General features: G+C 41.2%; 1 protein-coding gene across 1 annotated transcript in view; it reads left to right on the top strand.

Annotated features, from left to right (window-relative positions):
• Positions 1-25,139, top strand: part of ACSL4 (acyl-CoA synthetase long chain family member 4) — a 469,611-nt gene that overhangs the window by 339,524 nt on the left and 104,948 nt on the right. Inside the window, exon 10 of the mRNA XM_044057282.1 lies at positions 21,478-21,592. Coding sequence (XP_043913217.1) covers positions 21,478-21,592 — 115 coding nt within the window. The remainder of the gene's footprint in view (positions 1-21,477; positions 21,593-25,139) is intronic.

Below are 25,139 nucleotides of genomic sequence, written 5' to 3' on the forward strand. Positions count from 1 at the left end.
CGATCATGGAATGTCTGAAGACCCTTGGACCTGATGAACTGACACCCACTATTCTTCCAGAAATGGTGCCCAGCTCCTTACAGTGCCAACTAACTCTGTATATGACTTTGGAATGTTTTCTCCTGGCAATTGGGTGCATCTGCTTGTCACTGATGGCAATCCAAACCACTTCTTCCACTACGTTGTGTGCTACTTTCGTCATACGTCATCTTGGTTTCTGCATGATTTCTACTTTGTAGATAGCAGAGCCACATGAGTTAGTCTTTAAGGAGATATTAGTTATGACTGTGTCACAGAGCCCATGGCTGCAGTTCAGCTGCTCTGATATATCTGCCTGTGTTTGAAAGACCCAGACAGTCTTGTGTCGTAGAGACACTGTGTTCTCTTAGGCTTAGCGGCATCATAAAAAACACTTGTCTTTCTGACCTGTTTGCAAAAAGAGATCCAGAACGTGTAGAGCCTACTCCTTTTATGAAATCTAACGTTTTTAGAAAGAGGATTCACAGTTTGTAAGTCTTTGCTCTGTGGGTAAAGTGAATAATTGTCACTGATCTATAAATTCAACAACCTCTCTGAAATTCAGTTCAGCTGTATCCCTGTTGGATGTTAACCTAAGAGAATATGTTTTCCACTTAAGAGAATGTATGTAATAGGAAGGCCTTCAGTTTTGATGGTTGTGAAAAGTGGTATTATACTGAAGAAAATGTAATTGATTTCTAGGGGGAAGTGTGACAGGCAGAGAGAACTTTGCATATGTCTTTCAGTAAAACGTGTAAATCTTTATTACACTGAAGTAAACGTAATAATCTTTGCAGTAAACTGTGTAAATAAAACTTGCTGTTGCTTCCAGTAAATCCTGCAGTATTTAAAGTTTGGACTGTATAAAAAAGTGCAGTTTCAGTAAAAAATGGTGCAGACCTGTTGGAGTAAAATTAGCTTCTCAAAGGTGCATTTGGGTTCCTCCCAATTATATGTGACTATGGAAACAGAAAGTAGTGCTTGGGACTCTTAGAGGGAGTCTATTAGTCAATAACGGTCTTGCTTTGTGAGTGCACACCAAGGAAGTGTATTCCTTAAACAGAGCTTAAGCTAGAAACTCTCTGGCTCCAAAACTGCAACTGCTGTTTGCTCTAGTCAGAGGTAGTGACAGTTCCTGTTGAAATGTTTGCACTCGTAATGCCAAGTGCAGACATGCCAAAAAAAAAACTTAAAATGCAGTTGAAGAGCGAATATCAAATATTACCCCCCCCCCCAAAAAAAAAACAAAAAAACAAACACCAAATTTATGTATGCTAACTCTGAGATTTCCATACCATCAAGAAAATGGAATATGCCTAGAAATGTCCATCTCAGATCTAGGATATTTAGGTAATTTTTTGGCCATTAAGCCTCATCATTACGGGGCTCTCAAAAGTGGGTTTTGTCTTTACATTTCAGTTATTGAGAATTCATTAAAACTTACAACTGCTGATAGTGACAGAAATAGAGCTGCTAGTTAGAATTTTTCTTTGACATCCATTCAAAATATATATTTAGTATTTGATGGTACTTGCATATTTAAGAGTAAAGAATGTATTTATTTATTTGCAGTTTGTTTGCCAGGATGGTCCATTGGGCCACGAGAAGCCCATTTTCAATGGAGTCCTGGGTAAAAAAAGCTCCAGAAAAAGTACAGATATTACAATTTACAAGATTACAAAAATTACAAGTATGTTAGAATTAGAAAAATACAAAGTAACAAAGTTACAGAAAAATTGGCATTTGCAGGAGCAAATTGGTACAATGCATTTAAGAAAAAAAAATTCATTTCAGACAAATTAAGTTCCAAAGGATATGCTAGTTCCTGTAATTTGTTGCTAGGCATTGTAAGACTATAGGTGGTTGTTCATAGATAAGTTAGCTTGTAGAGAGTAACTATAGTCAGGGAAGTAATGTAGGCTGGGAGCAAGAACATTCCCATGTAGTCAGGGAAGTAATGTAGCATGGGAACAAGAACATTCCCATTGTGTAGTTAGATGCGAGTGGAGCATGGTTGTAAAGGCAGAGAGGCTATTGGTCTGGATGAGAGGTGGGAGAGCATTCCAGTAGCGTGCTAGCGAGAAGGATAGATGATTGCCCGGTGGGCAGGCAGGTTTATGTACTTCTGTTCAATTTTGGAAGTTCAATCTTAGAGGCCTGACAGGTAGATGCATTTGGAAGGTAGAGGCAAGGGAGGGGCTGAGAGAGAGGCTGAAAATAAGTTTGTGTGCTTGGATAAGTTGAATATAGGTAAGGTAATTGGGGAGCTCAAGCCAGTTCAGTTGATAAAAGGAAATGCAGTAATGGGTAGTGGATCTGTGGCCTGTTGCACATTTTGAAATTTTATAGTAACAAGAGGAGAGCTTTGATTTGAGGGAAGATTGCAGATTAGTAAGGATGCAGGTGCCATATAGGAGGGGGAGGGGCTAAGGTAAGTGGTAGCGAGAATAAGCCTGGTAGAAGAAGAGATGTAACAGTTGTGGCGGGAAAGCATGTCAAGTTTCTTATGGGTTTTTGCGATATTTACTAATAGATGGCTATCGAATTTTAGCTGATCAATGAGAACTCCTAATAGTTTTGCAGTGGGAACTATTTCAAGAGGTGTATTATTTTGGCTGGTGATGGAGGAAGAGTTAGTCTAGGATGGTGGTTTTAGAAGGGGTAAATAACATGAGTTTAGTCTTAATTGCACTGAGTGCTAGATGGTTATCTAGCATCCATTGTTCAGTAGAAGAGAAGGCATCTTGGGTTTGTTTTGTTGATGAGGAAATGGAGGTGATGTTGAATCGTCGGATGAATGGTATTGGATGAGGTTGGCATTAGGGATGGCATGATGGAAGTCGTTTATGAAAATATTGAATAGAAGGGGACCTAGAATTAACCCCTGGGGCACGCCTGTAGGAGTATTCAGGAAAGGTGAGGTAGCTTTTTTCTACTTAATTGCGTGTTGCCTATTTGATAGGTGACTGGTGAACCAGTTGACAGAAGAGTGGGATAGATTTAGTTTAGAGAATTTTATTATTTAGTGTTACATACCTGCTATTGGTGGGTTATTTTTTAGCTTGAATATTGAAATATCGTGAACTCAGCTGTTGGCTTTCACCCTATGAAGATTTGCTGCCAAAGCTATTGCTACTATAGCAATACTTTTTGGTTGGCTTATTTTAAAAGGTAAATGGTAATTGTGTTGAAGCGGACTTGCTAGTGGCAGCATTACTACCAAGTCTAGGAAGGTGGTGTGGGTACTTGAGAGATTATTAACCAGTTCAGAAATAACATTTTTTGTATAGATGTATGAATATGTGCATGAGTGTGCTTATGTGCAGAAGTAATCTTCAAGTTTTCAGTTACTGTTGATAACCTAGCATTGGAAGGCAGTGAGCTAGAAGCAAGCTAGACAGGATCCCAGGAGAGCTTATGATTTACAACTGTGATCAGTGTAAATCTTTGTTGCTCATGAATGACACTGACTATATGATGAAATAATGCAAATGATGTCCAGGATGTCTGTATAGTGGAACTTTTCTCCCCAGGCCTTATTGAAAAAGGACACTACTGGTCAGACTTTCCTGATAAAACAAAAGCCAGTAAATAAAATATGGGTAATTACCCAAGGCAACCGTGCAGATTTGCTATACACTCCTAAAGCCAGTCACCCATATGGTGCTAGCTGTGGGGATTTAAAGCCTGTACCATCATGAATTCATTGTTGGCAGGGGTGTGGACTGAAACTCCTTTACCCTTGTTCATCATATACACTGTGTTGTAGCAGTTAATGTTGTGAACAAAACTTGTAAAACTGGAAAAAAAGTCTGTGTGCAGCTTTGCAGCCCCAAGCTAAATATACAACAATACATCTTCACAGCAGTTACTTTAAGATTAAGTAGTAAGGAAAGTGGTAATTAAGTTCTATATGAAAAATGAGTGTTACAGCTCACTAAAGAATACAGACTGAAAGGATATCCAACCTGATGGTATGTACAAAGGACATAATCAGTTTGATGCATTTAAGGTTTAGTCCACTGAATCCAGATACAGCCTGGTAGTGGCTGTGATGGCAGAACATATAGTAAAGCAAAGTTACTCCAACCCCAAATTCTCACAATGTGGCTTTAATTGAAAAAATGGAACCATCCATAAAAAGACACTTGTAAGCAGTAAAGAGGAAGAAATGGCTTGAGGTACAGATAGCATAAAACAGAGGTTAGAGCTGGAAAGGATGAGCTGGCTCCCCTTCTGTTTACCTAAATCAATCTTCTTCTTCTTCACTCCATCTACGTACATTAACTGCTTCTTTTTGTCATATCTATCTACCTACACTAACCTCTTCTTACCAGTCCCTGTCATTGTCATTTAATGCCTCAGTACCACTTCCAAGCAAGTTATCTCTAGATTAATTGTTGTTTCATACTGTATTGTATTACACTGACAATTTTGTCTTGTGCGTTAAACCCATACCTGTTGTATTAAGTTTGTCAAGTAATGTCATGTTAGTAATTTTTTAAGTAGTTTTGCTACTTTAATTATTTTTTGGAGCTTTTCTCCTTGGGTCTTCACTGAAAATGGGTACATTTAATGCAGTTGGACTTTCCCGGTTAACAAATGTCACTAAATAAACAAATAAATAATGGGGCAGGAAAGGTAAAAGCAGTATCAGCTCAAAGGAAAGTTAATTACACCCTGGCAGAGGCACATGCGTGTCAAGGAGATGAAACCCCAGTGCAGAATGCCAAAGACTTTGTTAAATTGTTTCCTCGTTATAAATAGAAACTGATTATTCCTTTGGGCATTTCTGTGTTGGTGTAATCAGTGCAAATTTGGCCAGAGCACTGGGTGAGACTAACTCCTCTGCTTATGGGTAAGGCAAAGCATGCTTTAAGTAAGGTGACTGATACAGAGGCTCTTGTTGTTCTAGTGGCAGTGACACCAGCATGGCATTCAGTAAGTTGGTTTGGGTCCTAAAGAGAGCTGATGTTAACTTTTAAGTTCCATGATTCTAGCAATGCTTAAGCAGAGGGGTGTGTGTGTGTGTGTGTGTGTGTGTGTGTGTGTGTGTTCACATGTGCACAGAATTTGATAAAGAATGCTATGATTATCATAAAGTCAAAAATGTCTTTTTTTCACTGCTTTAAATGCGCTCCTGAAGCTTATATGAGAAAGCCAGAAGATGGTGTCAGTGATTCCATTGCAGAAATGAGCACTCCTCTTAATAGGAGGATGGGTGAATATCAAGTTACTATTTTTGAGATGTTGGAAGACCTTATAAAAATGGATCACTCATGTTCTTTGCCTGAGGATGGAAGAGTGTGGTTAATAAGTGAAAGGTGAAGCACTCCTGAAGAAGTGTGCAAAAAGGGTATTGTCTTGTTTAGCAAACAATGCATAACTAAAGAACATGGTCTTCTTCAGCACTGCACGTGGATATTAAGGAACCCATAGGGCAGTCTAAAACTTCACAGCTGGCTCCACAGGCAAAGGGGGTCCACTGGTCCCCATATATGTCAAGGTCATCGGAGTAAATATTTACAGAGTAAACATATGGTGTGCGTATGATCCACAGAGACTGGGTGGAGAACAAAACTTTGTGAGAAGGCTAATAGAGGTGGCACCGTAGTCATGGATAAGGGTATCTGGAAACTGCTGCTGATCTAGATTATCATAAGGACCTTTAATTTGTCCTGTTGTTGGGGGACTATTTAGAATATTGCAACAGTTTTAACTGTAAAGACTGCAGTTCTTAACATTACTTGCTCAGATAAGAACCTTGAGGGGTCTCATTTGTGACTGCAGACGAGGTTGAGACAAGTTTGTGGCAGCATTTGATATCCCAGCAGATGCCCTAATAGGTATATGTCTTTGACCCAGTGCATTGTATACATGTAGTTAACACACACAGGCTTGAGACTGTCACATGGGGAGAGTATCAAGAGGGGGGACCCAGCCAATGACCACACCTCCAACAGAGGCTGGTGATTTTCCTACTTCAGGGGGAAGAGTTAAGCTAGGTAATAGCAAGAAACCTAAATCTGAGTGACTGTTGTCAACGAAGTTGGACTTTCTGTGGAAAGGGCTACTTGAATAGAGGAGATAGTTGGTAGAAATGAGCCTGACTCTGAGTCTCACTTGCCAAAAAAAAAAAAAAAATTGTAGAGTTTCATTGGAAGAACCAAGGAAGATCACTAAGAGAGATGAGGCAGGAATAGTTATCAGTTCCCACCTAGTAGAACTTGAGGGAGGTAGCCAAGAAGGCTTCTAGTTCTCAAACTTAGGAGGAGTCCATATATTGGGGCAAAGGTTACTGTACAGAAAATATACTCCTTAATGAAGGCTTGAGGGAGAAGTGATGCAGCAGTTGGTAGTACCAAGAGCCTGCCATTGGGCACATTCGGCCATAGCCAGAAATATTCCATTTCCAGGGCCACTCTGGCATAAAGCATATAAAAAAGGAGAATTATGTAAACTTTTTATTGACTGTGCATTGCAAAAAATGTGAAATGATACTACAAAAAGGTTTGTCAGGAATGAAATTGAAGGCTGCTTTGATGCCTTAACATGTTACTAAGGAATTGAAGTTAGCCATAGATAATTTAAAACTTTTTATTACCCCAAGCACTGTAGGTTGAGGTATATCTAGGACTGTGATAGGCTACTTGTCAAAGCAGTGTCTTTGTCCAGATGTTGAGGCAAAAATGTAGACAAGTGCTCTGTTAGAGGTTTACAACAGGTTACGGTTTCCCTGGGGCGTACTGATGGACAGATGAACTAATGTCATGCCGGACCTCCTCATTTAAGGTGGAAATGCTGTGGGGATAAACAAGTTAAAGTCTAGGCCACTGTTGTCAGCACATTAATAGACTGGTGGGAGGGTTTAACTTTACTTTGAAGTCCAATCTGGAACATTCAAAGACCAGCTTAAGCAGGAGTGGGTAAAGTACCTACACTGACTTATTTTTTATTATGGTTTTTGGTATATGAGCTTCTTTATGATCACAGATTGAGGGAGACTGTTGACTTAATTTGTGGTGAAGGGCAGGGATGACTGCAATTTCCACAGTGTCTGTTGTGGAGCATGTGCTGAATTTTAAGACTGTGCTTAGAGAGGTCATAGGGCTGACAAAACAGCAGAACAATATCTTGTGTGACACAGTGGTAAGAGCCTGAGTGTACAGTTGGACAGAAAATACTGGTACATATTCATCATATTGATCACTGCTGCAGTAGCCTTGGCTATATGGATTATACCCTGCCAAGGATATAGCAGATCAGCGTCCAAAGCTTCGGAGCACTTTCCACATGCCCTCTCGGGCAGCCCTTCAGAGATTTACTGCCACCAAAGAGTATGCTCCTGAAGCTTTCCAAGATTAACAGTTGGCTTGTGCTGTTCCTTTGTGGGTATATCGGTTTCCTTAGGGGGAAAGCTTCCATTTTCTTATTTTTATTACTTTCTCTTCAGGAAAGTTATTTTTGAGATGGGAGCATTTTAATTGACTGTTATGAGACTGTAATGTACTTCTACACTGCATGTTTGTTTTCCCCATCAGTTTAAAAGTGGAGTAGGGTAACTAAAGACAATTTTTTTTTGTGGAGAAATTGTTTGCTTTATGTTTGAGGGGCCGGCGTAGAGTTTTAAAGTGCGGTTTAACTGTTTTTCTGTCAAAAAAAGTAACTTGTATAGATTAGTGGTGTTTACCAGCATTTGCTGCTTGCCTTCCCAGGGAAAAAGCAGCACTTTTTAACTTGACCATGGAACAGACTACGGGTCCCACAGTCTGTCCTTCCAGTCACGAAAAGAAAAAAATTAACCTAACAGCCTTAGCCACCACAGCAGGCTAGCAGTTTTCCTCTGCAGTAGGTGAGTGACTCAGATGTGGCGATTTGTTGTACCTCAGACCACTCATTTTTTTTACCCTGGATCCCTCTAGTGTAGTACCTACAGCCACTATGGACCTGGGGTTACCCACATCCTCTGTAGCTGTTGAGGTCCCCTCAGTGGGCAGGGGATAGCCACTCTTGTCAGTCCTGGGAGATGGAAAAGGAAAGGTTTTTCTCTTGTCAGAATGCTGTACCCATTCCTGGGGAAGTTGCTGCTGCCGTTAAACTGGCCCGATTTTTCCTGTCAAAAAAAAAACTGAAAACCAAGCCTGTGTCTGCTCCTCATATTTCTTTGGATAGGAGTAGATTACTGGGTCTGGCTCAGGGATTATTTCAAGCTGTTGATCCTTCTTGTAAATTAGTTTCTGGTAAAAGAAAGTGGGATACCTCTTTTCCTGAAGAGATTCAGGATCATGAGTCTGAACAGGAAATGCAGGCACAGATGCAATTTTTCCCTCAGTTTTCTGATTTCAGCCTTAATTTCTGATTCTCCCTGTGGGGTTTCTCTTTGAGACTGTTATTAAAATGTGCGAGTGTTTTCAGTTGGAGAACACTGAGGTTTCTCAGTACCTCAGAAAATACTGTGAGTTGTTACAGAAGGGTTTTCCAGATCCTACACCCATTTCTGCTCTTATGTCTGCTTTAGAGAATGTTTGTATTACTGGCTGCAGTTTTTATAATAGTTAGCAAGTTACCCCAAGAAAGGCAGATAGAATGTATAAAGTTCCTCAGTCTTTTAAATTTTTATATACATTCCCAAACTTTACCTAGCAGCTATAGCTTTAGTTAATTCAACTGCTGCTAAACATGGTGTCAGTTAAAAGCCTACTCTTTCTGATAAGAATTGGGGAACTTATTGATGGGTATGAGAAAAAAGTGTATACTTCTACAGCTTTGATTTTCAGAATTTTGAATTTAGACTTTTATGTTAAAACATTCCTCATGCTTTCATAATTAGTCAGAACAAATATCAGCAATTTCTTGTGAGGAAAAATCTCCTTTAAATAGCTTGGTTTCTGCTATTACACAGGTCACTTCTCATTGTTTACAGTGTGTTTATGTATGACCCTGTTGATATTTCCAGGGTTATGGCTACTGGTATTGTTTGAGGAAGTTTGGCTGCATTTCAAGAACCTCCCAGTATTAAAAATGATTAAATTCACCCTTGGATAGAGATTGTATTTGGCCCCACTGCTGCAGAGGTGATAAATGTGACGAAAGGGGGAATCACTAAGATTTTTCAGCCCTCCTTTTCTAAATTTTCCAAGAGGTTTTATATCTCCTCAGCCAATTTTGACAAAAAATAGAATAAACAGTCTTAACAAATAACGGAAACAAATGTTTAAGAAGAAATGGCAAGGGGGTTCCAAAAGGAAGTCTCAAACCTCCCAAAACCAAGGATAGTCCAGCAGATCTGAATGACTACTCAAGAGATCTTGTGGCCTTCTCCCACTCTGGCCTGATTTTTTTTCTTTCCTTCCTGAAAGTCTTACTTGCCATTTTTCTCTTTGGCAACACATAGTTTCAGACAAATGGGTTCTGAAAGTCATTCATTATGGTTACAGAAGGCAGTGGGAGGAAATTCCTCTTTTCCAGGGGGTCATTGTTCATCCTCCAGGTCATACTCTTCTTTTTTTTCCCCCACCTGTTCCTCATCACATGCTGACCTAAAGAATGATAGAAGCAGTTTATTGAAAGTGTTCCTAGTGCAAAAGAAAGAAAATGCTTTATTTCCCAAACCTGCTTGTGATTTTGCCCAACTTCAAAATGATGTCTCTTCACAACCTGTTGCTACTTCCTCTTTCAAGTTTCCTGGTAACACTGGACTTACAAGATGCCTGTCACATAACTATTCATCTAAACCTCAGATATTTCTTAAGGTTTAGTGTGTCTGGACCATACTACCAGCTCTCTGCCTTGCTCTTTGACTATCCACTGCACCAGAAGTGTTCACAAAGTGGCTATCTCCAGCTCTAATGTTATCTTTCCTGTCTCGGATCCAGCTTCAGCCTCTTCAAAGCTTCAGATCTGGTGCTTAGACTTTCCCCCCTACCCATAATCCCCAAGTGCAGAATGTACTACCTCGGGTCTCGTTTGCAGCTTTCCATGCTGGATGGATTTTTGGCGTTTAGGGGAAGTGATATTCCATTTTTTCACTCCATGGTCTCCTGCAACCTTTGTTAAATTAAAAAAAAAAAAAAAAAAAAAAAACTTCGGCTAATCTTTCTTTTTAGTTGCATTGTGTAATATAGTGTTAGCTTAGTATAGCTTTAGGTTAGGGGTAGGATAGTATTTTTTCTTACTGTTGTAGTTGTAATATTTTTCATCTCTTTTATAGTTAAGAGCTGTGTTTGAGTCATTGTGGCTGACGAGCCTGAAGGCTTTAAAAAGTGTGCATCATGTACACACTCCCTAATTTTGATGCACATGATAAATGTGTGTACTGCCTAGGCCCCTCACATCTTGATGTATCCTGTTCTGTTTGTGAGGCTTTTTGCCAAAGGGCTCTAGTGGAAAGATGAAACAAATTAATACTAAAGGGTCTTCACCCACTTCTGGAGAAAAACCCCCTTCAGTTTCAGGGAAACTAGTATCGTTCTCCTCTTTTTCACCCCTGCTTTGCCTTCTAAAAAAATAGTACAAACGTAAAGCATCTGACAAGGATTTTCAGGTATCTTCAGAGAAGAATAAACTAAAATCTGCTAGGAAATGGCAGAACCAGTTTACCTCATCAGCTGAAACCCTTGAAGCCAATGCTATTTTCAGATCTAATAATTATCAAAGCCTCAACTCCTCCTAAGTACTCTCCGTAGCCCATCTTCTGTCATGTTTAGGTCTCCGATCCTACAAGACAGACTGCCAAACTCATTCAGGCCCCCCCCTTTTCAGCCTCATCTTTTAGGTCAGTAAGATCCTTTGGAGCCTAACTGTAGCAAACATGGAGGGTTCCTTTTAGGACCTCGAACGTTTGAAATGTCAAACGTCATATGGTCGACACCATATGATTGACATTTCAAGTGTTTGAAGGTTAAGTATAATGGCGCCGTTCAGTGCAGAATGGGAGAATTTCCCTTTTCTGCACTGAAGTGCGATCTCTGAGTTGGTATATTTAAGTAGGGGTGTGTGGGGGGCTTGCCCCCCTTCCTGCACCATTAAGGTAAGTTTTTTTTTTGTTTGTTTTTTTATTATAAATTCGAACTTTCGAAATTCGATCATATGTTGAACATATGGGATTCGAAATTTCTATTATATAATGTAGACCCAAAGTGGAGAGGATGATGAGGCACTTTCTTTGGACCCAGATCCAGTTGCGGACACTCCTGCCTCCAACCACTGTCGAATGAGGTAGAGCCAGTTCCCACCTCCCCCATCACTTCTTGTCAGCTTCCTCTCCGATCCGACCTCTCCAGGATCAGGAGTCTCTGAATCCAACTCTTGCCTAGGGTAGATCTGCATTGGAGCCAAGATTGCATATTTCTTCAGCCCCAGTGAGTTATTAAATCCTGAGTTTATCGGAGTCAGAGTCCTAGAGCCATGACATCAGTGATTCTGACAGATTGGGATCAGATCTGAGGTCTTTGGATCCTTTTCTCCCTTTAGAAGCATTGGCACTAGATAATTCAGCTTCGATGACTGCATCAGACCTGAGCCAAATTGTTTCAGGTATTGAGCCTCCTGTGAGGGTTTTGGTACCGAAGGCCATGCTCCTCTGATCCATTTTGGGTTCCGTGTTCAAAACTTTTAAAAGGACTCTCTTAACCTAGAGTAAGGGTTCCCTTTTGAAGCCAGATCTAACCCACCCCCTTAGGCTCTCCCAGGATCTGCAGTCTTCTCTCCTAGTCACATCTGGACTGCTAGTTCTTGAGTTTTGAACCTACTCTCCTTAGAGAGATCTTGTATGTTTGAGTCCTCCCCCGAGTAACCCGCTGAGGAGGTTCATAAGAAACACAACTGTAAGAAGAGACACTTGGATTCCCAGGAGGAATTCACCTACCACAGACACCGATTTCAATGAAAGAGAAGGTACCCCCAAATCCTCCCTTGAGGATATCTCTTCAGAGAGATTCTTGAATTTCTTAGACAAAGGGGGTTAATCTTCACAAATTTCTTCTCCTGAGGAATTGGTCTTTCTCAAGCTTTCGTCTGTCCCATCTACTTCTTCGGTGGTCCCTCTCGCTATGTAGATTGATTTAATTTTATCTTGGGCATGGAAGGAACCAGACATAGTTGAACTTATCCCCACGAAGCTTGATACGTACTTAGTTACTGTAAAGGAATAGATACACTGGAACAAGGGGCCAGCAGTAGATTCAGTGATTGTAAGCAGCCATCAAGAAGGAGCTAGCTGAAGAAAGCTACTCTGTCCATCTACAGAACAGTGCATCTCATACTTTGGGTAGATTTGGGACACAGGTCTACGCCTCATCTACTTTCCCAATGAGAGCTAATTATCTGGCATATTTTACTCGTTTTCAGAGAAATTTTGTAAGAGAGATCTCCAGTTCACTCCCAGGGACTGTAACTGTGGGTCAGAAAAAGACTCTAGATTTTCTGCTGGCTACCCTACAGTCTTTATCCAATGCCTCTATGCGCGTTATGCATCTACGGCAGTCTGGAACAGGCATTTCCATCGGAAAAATGTCTGAATTCAGTTATGTGATTTTGCAGAGCACTTTAAGATATTTGCCAATGCCCCCTTATGACGGATCAACCATTTTGGTCCAAAGGTGAAGGAGTGTATTTCCAGAAGCTAATTCGCTGGCTGATCTCTATTTGCCATAAGGATCAAATTCTTGACCCATCAGAGGACCTCCTCCAGAAACCAAAAAGCAGGGAAAAGAATATGGTTTTGAAAATCTCTAGTATTTTCACGAGACTCTCCTGGAGAAGGAGCTCCCCATAGCGGAGGGAGAAACTTGCATAATGGATATTACCCAAGAGGCAGAGGTGATTCACAAAATCAAAGCTTCATCGGTCAGTTCTATGAGAAGCCTTTCCAGTGCTTTTGAAGGGTTGCCCAACTGTCATTGTCTGAAAACAATTGAGGGAGCTTGTCCTCTACATCCACTGAACTGGATGTCCACTGAAAACAAGTAAGAGCTGAGAATAATTTCCAGAGACTACCTTATTCCCTTTCATTCTCCTCCATTACATTCCAGAAAATTTCTTGATATTCCACCTTCACAAAGGAAGGAAGCCATATTGGATAAAAAAGAATTGAGTTGTCCAAAAGGTCCACAAGACCAGTAAGGATCCAACATTTACTCAAGGTTCTTTTCAGTGCCAAAGAAAAAGCTTGAGCAAGTTTGTGAAATAGAAAAATATTCCTGGTGGTCATAAGGTTCAGTCTGTTTTTTTTGCTGTTGAGGAAAAACAAATGGATGTGGTTGACAGATCTCTGAGAGGAGTACTGTCACATAAAAATGGACAGAATATCCAGGAGATCTTCCTGCTTCCTACTGGGAGCCAGTCACTTTCAATTCAGGCCTGTGCCCTTTAGGCTGTCCACACGCCCCCCCCCCCAGGCTCCATTACATGTGCAGGGGTTCTGAGGTTTTCCCCTGTCTGGACAACCGACTCATCATTGTACCTTACAGGGATCTAATAATTCAAGCCAGGGAGTCCTTGCTCCATCAGTGGTTGACTTGGGAGTACGTCAGTCTACATAAATCCAAACTGCAACCAGTTCACTCTCCAGAATTTATCAGGGCACTTTTAGATATCCCTCCACCAAAAAGCTCATCAAGTCTTATCCTACTGGAAGCCACGTGCCAGATTGATTATTAGTCTTTCAGGGTCCATGGCTGCCTCCATTATGTTGGTTCCGTTAGCCAGGTTCCATATGTGAGTCTTTCAGTTGAGCCTGGTGGTCCAGTTGTCAGTCAGAAAACATCCAATGTCCCATCCAGTAGTCAGCACAAACATTTGGAGATGACATACAGTGGCGGATAAATTCTTCTTATCTTCAGCGGGGATGCCCTTTCACCCCCCCACCCCCCCCCCCACACATACATTACAAAGTGACCTTGGACACCTCCCAGTTGGGGTGTGGTGGCATTATCTAAGAAGGACTGTCCAGGGAATGTAGTCTCAGAGGCCAGTCTTCACATCAGTATTTTGGAGATGAGAGCAGTCCTTTTAGCATTGCAGGCCTTTCAGGTCTCTCTCCCCTTAGGTGTGATCACTAACCAGACAGACAATATGGCTGTGGGTTAGGTGCATCAGCAAACAGGGAGGAGCCAGATCTTACTCTTTGTCAGGAGGCCATGAGAGAGTCGCAGTGGGCGATATCTTTATTTATAGCAGTGTGTATCCCAGGGAAGTCCCATCATTTTTGCAGACAGGTTGAGCAGATCCATTCTATTCCTTCACAAGTGGCCCTTCAATCCATTTGCAATGGAGCAGATTTTCAGTCGTTAAGGCAAACCTTGTTGCATTCTCCCCATCTCTCCTCATACACGAAGTTTGATAGTTTCTTTGCTGTAATACCTCACAAGATGGAGTCACCACAGAAAACTATTAACGCACCTTTTGCACTTGAAACTCCTTTATGCTTTTCTATCAACACAATTGATCCCAGAGTTCCTACAGAAAGCATCAGTGTTGAAGGTCAGTCGTCTTCATAGCTCCTTATTGGCCTCAACCAGTGTGGTTTCCCTTCCCCTGGCTTCCTCTAGTTCACCTTCCGTGGGTGCTGTGCTCTGACCCAGACTTGCTGTCTCACCTGTTAAGATCACCTGTCCTGAGCATTCAGACCCTCAAATTGACCGCATGTTTTTTTCCAGTTCCAGTGATGGTTTGACAATGCAGGTTCTCCCCTAACATTGTCCATATTATATCTTTGCAAAGACCTTCAACCGGGAAACTATATAAGAGCAAATGGAAAAGGTTTTCTGTTTGGGATATGAAAAAAAGTATTGACCCCTTTTCAACCCCTGTACTTCCAAGTTTAGATTTTATGGCATATCTTTTTCAGTGTGGGGGCCAGCTGTTCCTCTAAGGGTCAATTGGCCATAATCTCTTCTTTCCATATGGAGGTAGAACATAACATCCATAGCCTTTGTTAGTTTATCCAAGACTTTTCTGTGGGGCACTTTTCTTTGCCCTCTGCTTAGAGAGCCAGTTCCTCCATTGGGCATTACAACTATTTTGTAGTTTCCGAAGGGCCCTCTATTTAAACCCGCTGCTAAAGCTGATATAAAATTTATTTTGTGACCGACTTTATTTTTGGTGGCTATCACCTCTGGCAGAAGAATTTCTGAATTACGTGCCCTTTCCTACAAACCTTCCTATCTAGTTTTTCATCAAAGATATTGTTCTTAAGAACTAGTCCATCTTTTCTCCCTAAAATGGCTTCCGAATCCTCCATTAATCAGTCCATAAACTTCCCATTTTCTTTCCAGATTTCTCAAACCAAGTGTGAACATACCTTACATTTATTAGATGCCCGCTGTCAGTTGCATTTTTATTTATATCAGACCAAATCTTTCAGAAAATCTGATCATTTGTTTCCTTTTTTAAACCCAAATTGGCAAAAGTAGTATCTAAGGTCACACTGTCTTGTTGACTGGTTCATTGTATTTCTTTTGTTTACCAAGAGAGAGAAGGGATTATCACTCCCCTTGATCCCTAAGGCTCATTCTAGAAGATGTGAGGCCTTTTTCTATAGCTTTCTTCTCTAGTGTCCCATTTTATATGTGCTGCAGCTACTTGGTCAAAAGTCTGTACTTTCATCTGACATTATAAGCTGGATATCCAGATCAAAGCTTCCTGTGGTTCATCTGTGCTTAGGAATATCTTTCCATGAGGTCTCCCGACTATTAAAGAAGCTGCGGATTGTGTCCCATCTGTTGAGGAAATGACAGAAAAGACCTAGTCCAATACGAAAGTTATGTACTTAACATAACTCGACCTCTATTTTCTTCTATCTTTTGTAAGTCATGTTTCTTTATCCTCTTCTCATTCTGGTATGGACCTAGCTGACTTTACATTGGATCCTGAAGGTCAGGCCTGTCTTTTCTCTTTATTGTATGTCCTTACCTTTTCCATTTAAAACATATTACTATGCTTCCACCATGTGCTCCTAAAATTTGTCACACATTTCTTGGGCGGGCAAACTCGATCTGAGTCAACATGTTGTGCTTATGTGGATTATGGGTATACGGAGGAGACTGAGCACCAGATCCAAAGCTTTGAAGTGGCCAAAGCCGGATCCAATACCCATCTGTTGAGGAATGGCTGGAATAAGACAACACAGATCTAATGTTAGGGTAAGTATGTAACTTTTGTTTATAGGTCACTGCAGGCTACAGGGTTTCCACATTTTTCCATATTTAGACAACTTGCCTATCTTTGCAGAGTCTTTTTCAGTGTCAGGAATCTCTCTCTCTCTCTTTGAGACTGCTCTCATACAAGCTGGGATTACAAGTGAACATTGAAAAGTCTTTCTTGACTCCTTCACATAGGATTGTATTTCTTGGATGTCATCTAGACACCTCAGTTCAGAGTTTTTTTCCACAAGAAAAAAATAGATCTATATCTAGATCTATTTCTAAGGTTTTCCACTCACTCTGTCACTGCAAGGTAATATGTCAGGATTTTGATTCTCATGATATCCCTGGTAAGACTCCACATGAGAAAGATATGGTCCCAGAACAGCACCCTTTGTGTTTTTACAAGTCAGTGCAGGAGTCTCTCAGAAGAGAAACCATTTGGTGAAGACAACAGATGTCCTTAAATCCAGGTCTCCCCTTCTACCTCTCTGCGCTAAAGCAGTCATTTACCACAGACAACTCTGACTTTGCTTGGGGAACAGTTCAGGATTGATAAAAGTGCAGAGGGGTGGGGTGTGGGACACCAAAGACAGTTGCAGGCACATGTCAAGGAAAGACACTCAACTCTTTGAATCATCATTGGTCCCCAGGACCTTTTCAAGTGGTTACAGACAAAATACCACAGTCATGTAGTATACCAACAAGCAAGGGGGAAGGTACGCCTTTTGTAGACTGGCCATGTTAGCCTGGGTTATAGCTTCACAGCACAATATCACTCTACAGTCATCCTACATTCTGTCAGAGCAACATTGTATGACAGCCAAGCTGAGCAAGACCAGGGTAAACCCACACGAGGGGAAACTAAATTGGAGCCTTCCAAGATTTGATCCATCTGTGGGGAGTTCCTCAAGTAAACTTCTTTGAATCCTGTCTGCACAATCAACTGACATGTTTCTGTTCCAGGACTCTATGCAAGAAGGTCTGGAAGATGGATGCCTTTTCTTTTCCTTGGACAGGAAAGTTCCTATATGCTTTTTCACACTTTTCACTAATATTCAGGATACTTCTGAAGTTTCAGAATAAATCTCCCACAAGAAAGGGGGTGTTTGATATACACTGACATTAATCAACTTCAGTTGATTGCCTGGATGATAGGTTCTTAATTCCTTTTAGGCACCTGTTTACTGAGGACATGCAGCAAGTACTAATGGGGGCAAGAAAGCCTGCTACTACAAAATCCTATATTAGCAAGTGGAAGAAGTTTTCCAAGCAATGCCAACAGCATAACCAGCACCCATGCAGGGCTAGCTGGTCTCTAGTTTCATAGTGTTTTGTGCAAGTTACTATCCTATGCCCTTTCTTATTCCTCTGTCAAGGTTAATTTATTGGCCATTTCATCATGTCTACCCATGGATCATCTTCTTTCAATGCAGTCTTAAGGGATTTTGTGTAAGAGGCCTCCAAGAAAGCCAGTGGCTCCTCCTTGGGATCTTAATTTTGTATTTGAGGAGCTAACACTTTTTCCAATTCAACCACCTAATCTGGCTGACTTGAGGTTCTTAACATGAAAAACAGTTTTATTGGTTGCTCTGACCTCTGCAAGAAGGGTAGCAGAGTTGCAAGCTCTTACTAAAGGTGACTCAACCCTACCTCATTTTCCATAGGGATAGAGTTTCTTTGAGAACTAATTGTTTCTTTTGCCTAAGTGGTATCTGAGTTTACTTTAAGCCAAAGTATCCATCTCCCCATTTTTCTTTCCTGAACCTAAAAATAAGGGAGACCAGATCCGCCAGATGTCCACATACAACTTTGGTACTACTTTGGCAGAACGAAATCTTTCACATCTTTGAAGCAACTGTTCATTTCTTCTGAAGGTAAGAAAGGACAGCCTTTGCCAAAACAGACTACTTCCAAATGGTTGTCTAACACTATTACCGTTTGCTATACTTGCTGTAACAAAACTGTTACAGGCAAGATCAAGGCACATTCTACCAGGGCCTTGGCTTCATCTGTGGCTTTCTGGAAAGGGTTGGATTCTAGAAGCTGCTAGTTGGTACTCTGTACATACTTTTACAAAGCACCATAAGCTTGATTCCTTGTCTAGGTCCAGATCAGGCTTTGCCAAGACCATTCTCCAGTGGCTTCTGGACTGTTCTCCTTCCTGATGCCAAATGTGGATAGCTTGAGTAATCTGTCAATATAGCTAAGACTACAGCAGCAGTGATCAGTATGATGAACATAGTGCAGTTATCTTTTCTTCCGGTTCAGCTTTCGCGTTATTGGAACTGACCAGATCTGACCTCAGTGCATTTAGAAGCTGTGGATACAGGGCTCTGACTTATCCTCTACCCATAATCCCACGCTTCCTTCAAAATACCCAAGTTTGCCTGCCTATCAGTAAACACTTTTTTTTTTATCATCTAATAAGTGATGATGCCTAATTCTATACCACAACGTGGCCTAGAGAAAAATCAGCCTGCTGAGGTTCTGTAAAGACGAGGTTTCAGGTTAGGTCTGTTCAGTCAAAGAGAAGCACCAGGTGAGAAATTTGCCAGAGGGGAAGGAGGGAGGGATGTTAAACCAAATGAAAAGAAGACAACACTGATCTGTTGTTATGGTTAACATATAACTTTCATTTCGGATTCTTTTTTTCATCTGATTCAACCTTTTACGCATATTCCCTGGCTGCGACAAATCCTGGGGAGGTATCAAGGAAGAACATTCCTGAGAATGGTTGAGTCAAAGGATGTACGGGATCTTGATTCAGATCCTGTTAGAAGCTAGACATACAATGTGTGAACCTCAGACCAAGTTGCTGCAGCACAGATTTTATCTATAGGAATTTTGTGCACAAAAGCAGTAGAAGTAGCCTCAGATCTTGTTGAATGAGCTCTTGTTTTTTTTTTTGTCAAAGTGAGACCAACTTTTTCATAGACAAAGGCAACACAATGTGATAACCAAGATACAACTCACGAAAACTGTAGCAGATGACAAAATACGACAAACCAGTGACCATAAAACTGTTTTATTTATCCAACTCTAGCACCTCTGCTCACTCAGCCTTCAATGAAGTACAAAAGTAAACACAATCACATTTTTTATACATCACTACTCATTAAATTGTCAGTTAAATTAGTACCATAATTAGTATATTATCAATTATATTAAAACCTTCCAATTACAAGCCACATTTATTCCTCCTGGATTTAAACTGTCGAACTTTAATATAAAAAGTGCTTCCTTATATAAAACTTCTATTTTACATTCATACATGTATTTGTTTACTCTGTTTTTTTCCAAAATGGTCCCCTGCAAGGCTGCAGGGTCACCACCATGGCTGTCCAAAAAATGTTGAGCTAAAGGGCTTTCTATTTTTTTATTTTTGATATCCCTCAAGTGCTGTTGCAGCCATATTTTAAAAGCCTTCTTTCTTTCTCCCAGATAAAACATATATAAATGTGATAACCACCTTGACAATGTGACTTATTTTGGCCTAACTTGGCTCTAGAGAAAGCTACAAAAAGCTGATTAAACCTAAAATCTTTAATCCAGTGGAGATAAAATCTGAGTTTGTGAATGTCTAATACATGCAGAGTATACTCTCCTTTGTTAGAAAAGTTTGGGAAGAATAATTAATGTTTGATTAATGATAATTTTGGATGCCACTTTTGAAATGAATGTGGGATTTGTTCTCAAAGAAACCCTATTCTTATGGAAATTCAGGTAAGGAGGTTTACAAGAAAGCACTTGTAACTCTGAGATCCTTTTAGCCGAAGTGATGGCCACAGGGAAAATGGTTTTGCAAGAAAGATACTTTGACTACTGTAGCTGCTGGTTCCAGAGGAGGTTTTATTAATGCTTGAAGCATAATTGCATCCTATGGAGGGATAGGGTCCATTATGGGAGGTCTCAAAATAAAATTCCTTTCAGAAAGGCCTTTGAAATCTTTTGAGAAGCAATAGCCATTGTTTCCAGTATGGCAATTGGAAATGGCCTCTAAATGCATTTTGAAAAATTGTAGCCTTTTTGGACAAGCTCTGACAAGAAATCTAGAATAGACGGGAGAGGAGCTAAAAAGGGATCTATCCCTTTAGAGGCTGCCAGATAGAAGACCTCTTCCATTTGCTAAGGTAAACTTTTCTGGTACTCTATTTTTGAGAAGCACCTGAGCAGAAAGCCTGGCATTTCTGGCCCCCATTACATTTGGAGGAACTATGCTGTTAGCTTCAGTGTCTCTGGGGCTGGGTGAGACTGCCTTGGATGAGTGTCGGACGTTTTGGACAGTAGCCCAACATCCAGGGAGGATTTATTAGATGAGGTCAGTGAAAGGTGAAACAAACTTGCTGGGACCAGAAATGAGCAATGAGGATTACCTTGGCCTTGCAGCTTCTTGCTTTCTGAACAAATGTCATTAGAGGAATGGGAGGAAAGGCATATAGGAGACCTGGTGGCCAGTTATGGACTTGAGCATCTCTCTGTGACTCTCCCTGCTGAGCGATTAGGGCGGACTAACTGCTGCACTTGTTTTAGGTACAAAGCAAAAGCGTCAGAGCTTGGTTGACCCCAGTGAGTTGAAGATTTGATTCGCCACTGATCGAGTGACCACGTGAGGCAGAAGGATGGATCTGGTCCATTCTTCCGCTAATACATTGGAAGTCCCCAGGATGTGTGTGGCTATGAGAAAGTGCAGGGAAGACATCGCTCATTGCCACACACTCATGGCCTCCTGGTATAAAGGTTATGAACAGGTTCTGTGTTTGTTGACTACTGGCATGTCTATATGGATGGAGATCATACCCCTAGATAAAGAATCCTGGAAAGCCTGCAGTGCTAGGAGAACTACACTCATCTCCAGGACATTTATGTGGAGACTGGCCTCCATATTTGACACTGAACCTTTAACCATCTTCCTTTCAAAATACACCCACCCCACCCCAGAGTATTTTTGTTTACTATGACAGTGGTAATTTTGCCATGTGTATTATTCTATTACGTATTATACAAATAGTTGTATCAAGCTTTTTGTAAGTGGTATGTTCATGATGTGCCTACTCGTATCTTGTACCCTGTTCATGGCCGAAAAATCACTTCATTTAAAAGAATATGAATACCTTTTTGGGACTGTTGTGCTGTGCTGATAGTGACACAAATATTACAAGTGCATGAATAAATGTGTGCACGTTTTAATTAAATGTAATTATGCAGAATAGGAATAAATGTTGAGTGGCTGTTAGCATTTTCTTGCGGAGTGAGTACTTTTGTGGTACTAGTGGACCTAGAGAACCAGTATTGAGAGTGGCTTCTGTTTTCACAGATCGCAAGAAGGATTTGGTGAAATTACAAGCAGGAGAATATGTATCTCTAGGAAAAGTGGAGTCTGCCCTGAAAAACTGCTCACTTATTGACAATATATGTGCTTATGCAAATAGGTGAGTTTGTCTGTTGAGCTTCTGGTAAGTTGGTTGTCTTTGTGGTGTCTTTTTGGGGTTGTGTAGTGTCTTTGCTTTTTTTTTTTTTTTGTTCTTTTAAGAAACATTTATCTAAAAAATTCTGTTATTTTCTCGAGGATGACAAGTAGCCAAATCTTAAAAGAGCAAGTCCTGTCAATCTGGGCACCCCCAGTGGTGTTCTGTTGTACTAGTTTATATCAGGTTGACTACCAAGTCAAGTGTTTAAACTTCTGCCATTCATTTGGTATTCTTGTGTTAGCTGACAGTTGGAAACTCATGAAAACACAAGAACAAATTATTTTTAATGGAGGCAAGCTAGCATGCAGAATACTTCACTCCCACACCTTCCCTTGCTAACTGTAAGTTTGCATATCCTTTGAGGAATGGAGGAATGCAGTGAAACATTAAAATTATTAGCTTAAAGTCAGGTAAACGGTTAAGGCTTGCAGTGATCATTCCCAAATGGCTCCCGGTTTTATCAGTAAGCACCAACCACTGCCGTTGCTGTAAATCAGTAGTGTTTTGCTTCTTCTTGCTGTGTACTCTATGGAAAATATTAAAGTAGAATTTGTCTGATCCCTCCGATATCGATGATTTCATAGGATGTCTTTCTGTATCACTGTTGCAGTGCTTTTAACCAAAGGGATCTCCTGCCAAGGAAAGCCCAAGGTCCAGTCGGAATACCAAAGCCTTTAGTACTTATAGGCACCCTACATCACACGTATGCTCCCATCACGAGGCATAGGGCATAAAGGTGAGACACGGACGCACATACTCAGAACTTCTTTGACACCTGTCTGAATAACATAATTGCACGTCTGTCTGAACACCTTTCTGCTGTGCTGGTTTCCAAGCTGCATTTCAGATAAGTGCCATGTTAGGGGTTCTCCTTATTTTCTTCTTTAGTGCTGGTTGTGTTCATGTCATCCAGAAAGGGAAAATGTAAGTGTGGGAGGCAGATTCCCCATAAAGACCGTCACAACCAGTGTTTCTTCTGTTTGGGTGCTTCCCACGACCATACGTAGTGTTCTATCTGCCAGGCTTTTGTCCCCAAGACCCTACATAGTCTTCTTTCCTACGTGTCTATTAAACTTGAAAACCAATGTCTTAAGCTGTTGGCCCAAGGAGCTATGGCAGAGTCTCTGTCCTGAGGGTCAGCCATTGGCCTATAAAAAAGCCAAAAAGCTTAGGTCCAATTTTAACTGCTTTTCTGCCTCCCCCGGACATCTCTCAAAGGTAGGTAAAGCCCAGAGGATTGTCCAGTGGCTGCTTTGGATTCCTCTGCCACAACCCCGTAAGAGGCTCACATGGATCTGACTTCTCACATGTCCTCAGAGGCTTTACACTCATGTGCTCCAGATGTTGAGGGGGAAACTTCAGCTAATTATATCCACAGGTGTTAGGGAGGATATCCGTACTACATGATTGTTGCTAAAGATCTGACCCTCCAAGAGGGTTTCTTTTGGGTGCCCTACAGAAAGAAAAAACAGAAAGCCAAGCATATTTCCCCTTTAGATGTTCATCCTGTTTCACTGTTGCAGTCATTACATTTGGGTAATCTGCTGGCAGGTTGCCCTTAGTCGGCCTGATTAACAAAGTCCTGTGTCGGTAGCTGTCCCTTCCTCCATGACGTCAGTTCATCAGGGGTATAAAACATGCAGCCGACGCCATTACAACAGTTTTTCTTGCCACGCGGTGCCCGAAGCAGAAGCAGTTCGCAAGTGCCAGTCGGCCGACTCCTGAAATTTTCATTTTCGAGTCTCAGAACTGAAGTCTTCAACTAAAAGCTAAGTACCCCGTTGGGGAAACTTTTTCTTGCTCCTTACCAATGTCAGTAAAAATAATTGTATTACTTGTGGGAAGCAAATACCTCATAAGAATTTTCATTTGTACTGTATTCCTTGTCTAGGCCCTGACCACGATGTACCTTGCTGTCGGTTTTGTGCTTCAGCGCACTATCCATCGTCGGTACATTTTTGCTTCTAAATATTTCGATTCTCTGTTTAATTATCCAGAAATGACGTCAGTTAGCCATCCGACTACAGGAATTCCGAAAAAACGCAAAGAAAAAGGCCGTTGAGATCCAAAACTGCCGATGACGCTTCTAAGCCAGTCGCCAGTTCGCCGGTACTCAGTGAGGCGCTTTTGCAGCCCCTGATACCCGCTACTTCTGATTCGCAGGCCTCCACTGAGACCCATTCGGAGTCCGGTATGCCGCAAGATGCTTCAAATATGGAACCCGCGGATGTCTTTACCTTGGATGGGTCTGGAATCGCTGAGCAGGCACCGGCTTCTGAGGGTGTATTCAGGCCTACAGACTTGCATATTAAACAGACTCCAACTTTAGTGCTAAGGCCTAAATTTCGATCTGTGTCTAAAAAACTGACGCCCATGCCACATGTTCAGGCCCCTATGCCTAAAAAACAAATGATCAAAATGGCTGAAGATTTAATTACTCTAATCAGGGGTAGTCACCCCCCCCCCCCCCCCAAGAGGTCTAGGACTGAACTTGACTATGAATCTTCTGAACAAGAATCTGTTTCTTCTGACTCTTCTAATGATCTGGATTTGTCCATTCCTACTTATGAGGACTCTGATGCAGAGGATTCCATTCCCTCCACTTCTCCGCCTGAGGATTTCTCTTTTGGGGGAAACTTTACATACCTTAAGGGAGCATTTCCACTGGGAAAGTCACTAGACATTGTTGATATGTTTTCGGAATCCAGTGTGGCCCTAATTCCCTGCCTCCAGCTTCTAGCAAACCAGACAGGTGCTACAGGGTTCCAGAGTCCCACAAATTCCTTTTCAAAAATCCTGTTGCGGATCCTGAAACCATTTCTCAGGGGCCCAAGGGCATTAAGGCTTCTACTGCTAAAAATCCTACCCCTTCTGATAAAGACTCCAGGGTGCTGGATAGATGCAACCTTAGCAATCAGGGCTTTAAACTGTTAATTCCATATACTAAAATATCAACAGCATATCATGAGACTGCTTAAACAGAAAATGTTGATTTCTGACCGTGTGGAGAATAAAGAATTGCAGGATTTATTGCATTCAGCTGAACAAGTTGGCAAACATACTTTGCAATGTGGTTTTGATTCTTTAGAGGCCTGCTGTTACTGGGTCTGTGCTTAGAAGGCATGCGTGACTTTAAGGAGCAATCTCTGCCTGATCATGTTAAAGCATAACTTTTGGATGCTCCTTTACAACAGGACCGCCTGTTTGGCAATAAGGCTGAAGAAGTTCTAAAAAAGATGGAAGACAAAGTAAATCTGTGCAAACTGTGAAAGATTTCTTACAGGTACAACCTCCTAGATTTAGTAGGCACTGGCCTACTAAGAACTGGTCCTTTCCAGCTCCTTCCAGAGCCACTACAGCCAAGCCCTGACATTCCAAAAGCACCAGGTTTTAGTCCCAAGGGACTTTCAGAACTAAGCAATGGGGTGCTTCCACTTCCAAATCTGGAAAGAACAAGGCACCACCCTATGGTAAACAGTCTCAATGACTTCCCTTTAAAATTACTAAG

This window comes from Protopterus annectens, chromosome 15.part0 (assembly GCF_019279795.1).
Source record: "Protopterus annectens isolate FY-2018-M chromosome 15.part0, PAN1.0, whole genome shotgun sequence".
Taxonomy (NCBI): Eukaryota; Metazoa; Chordata; order Ceratodontiformes; family Protopteridae; genus Protopterus; species Protopterus annectens.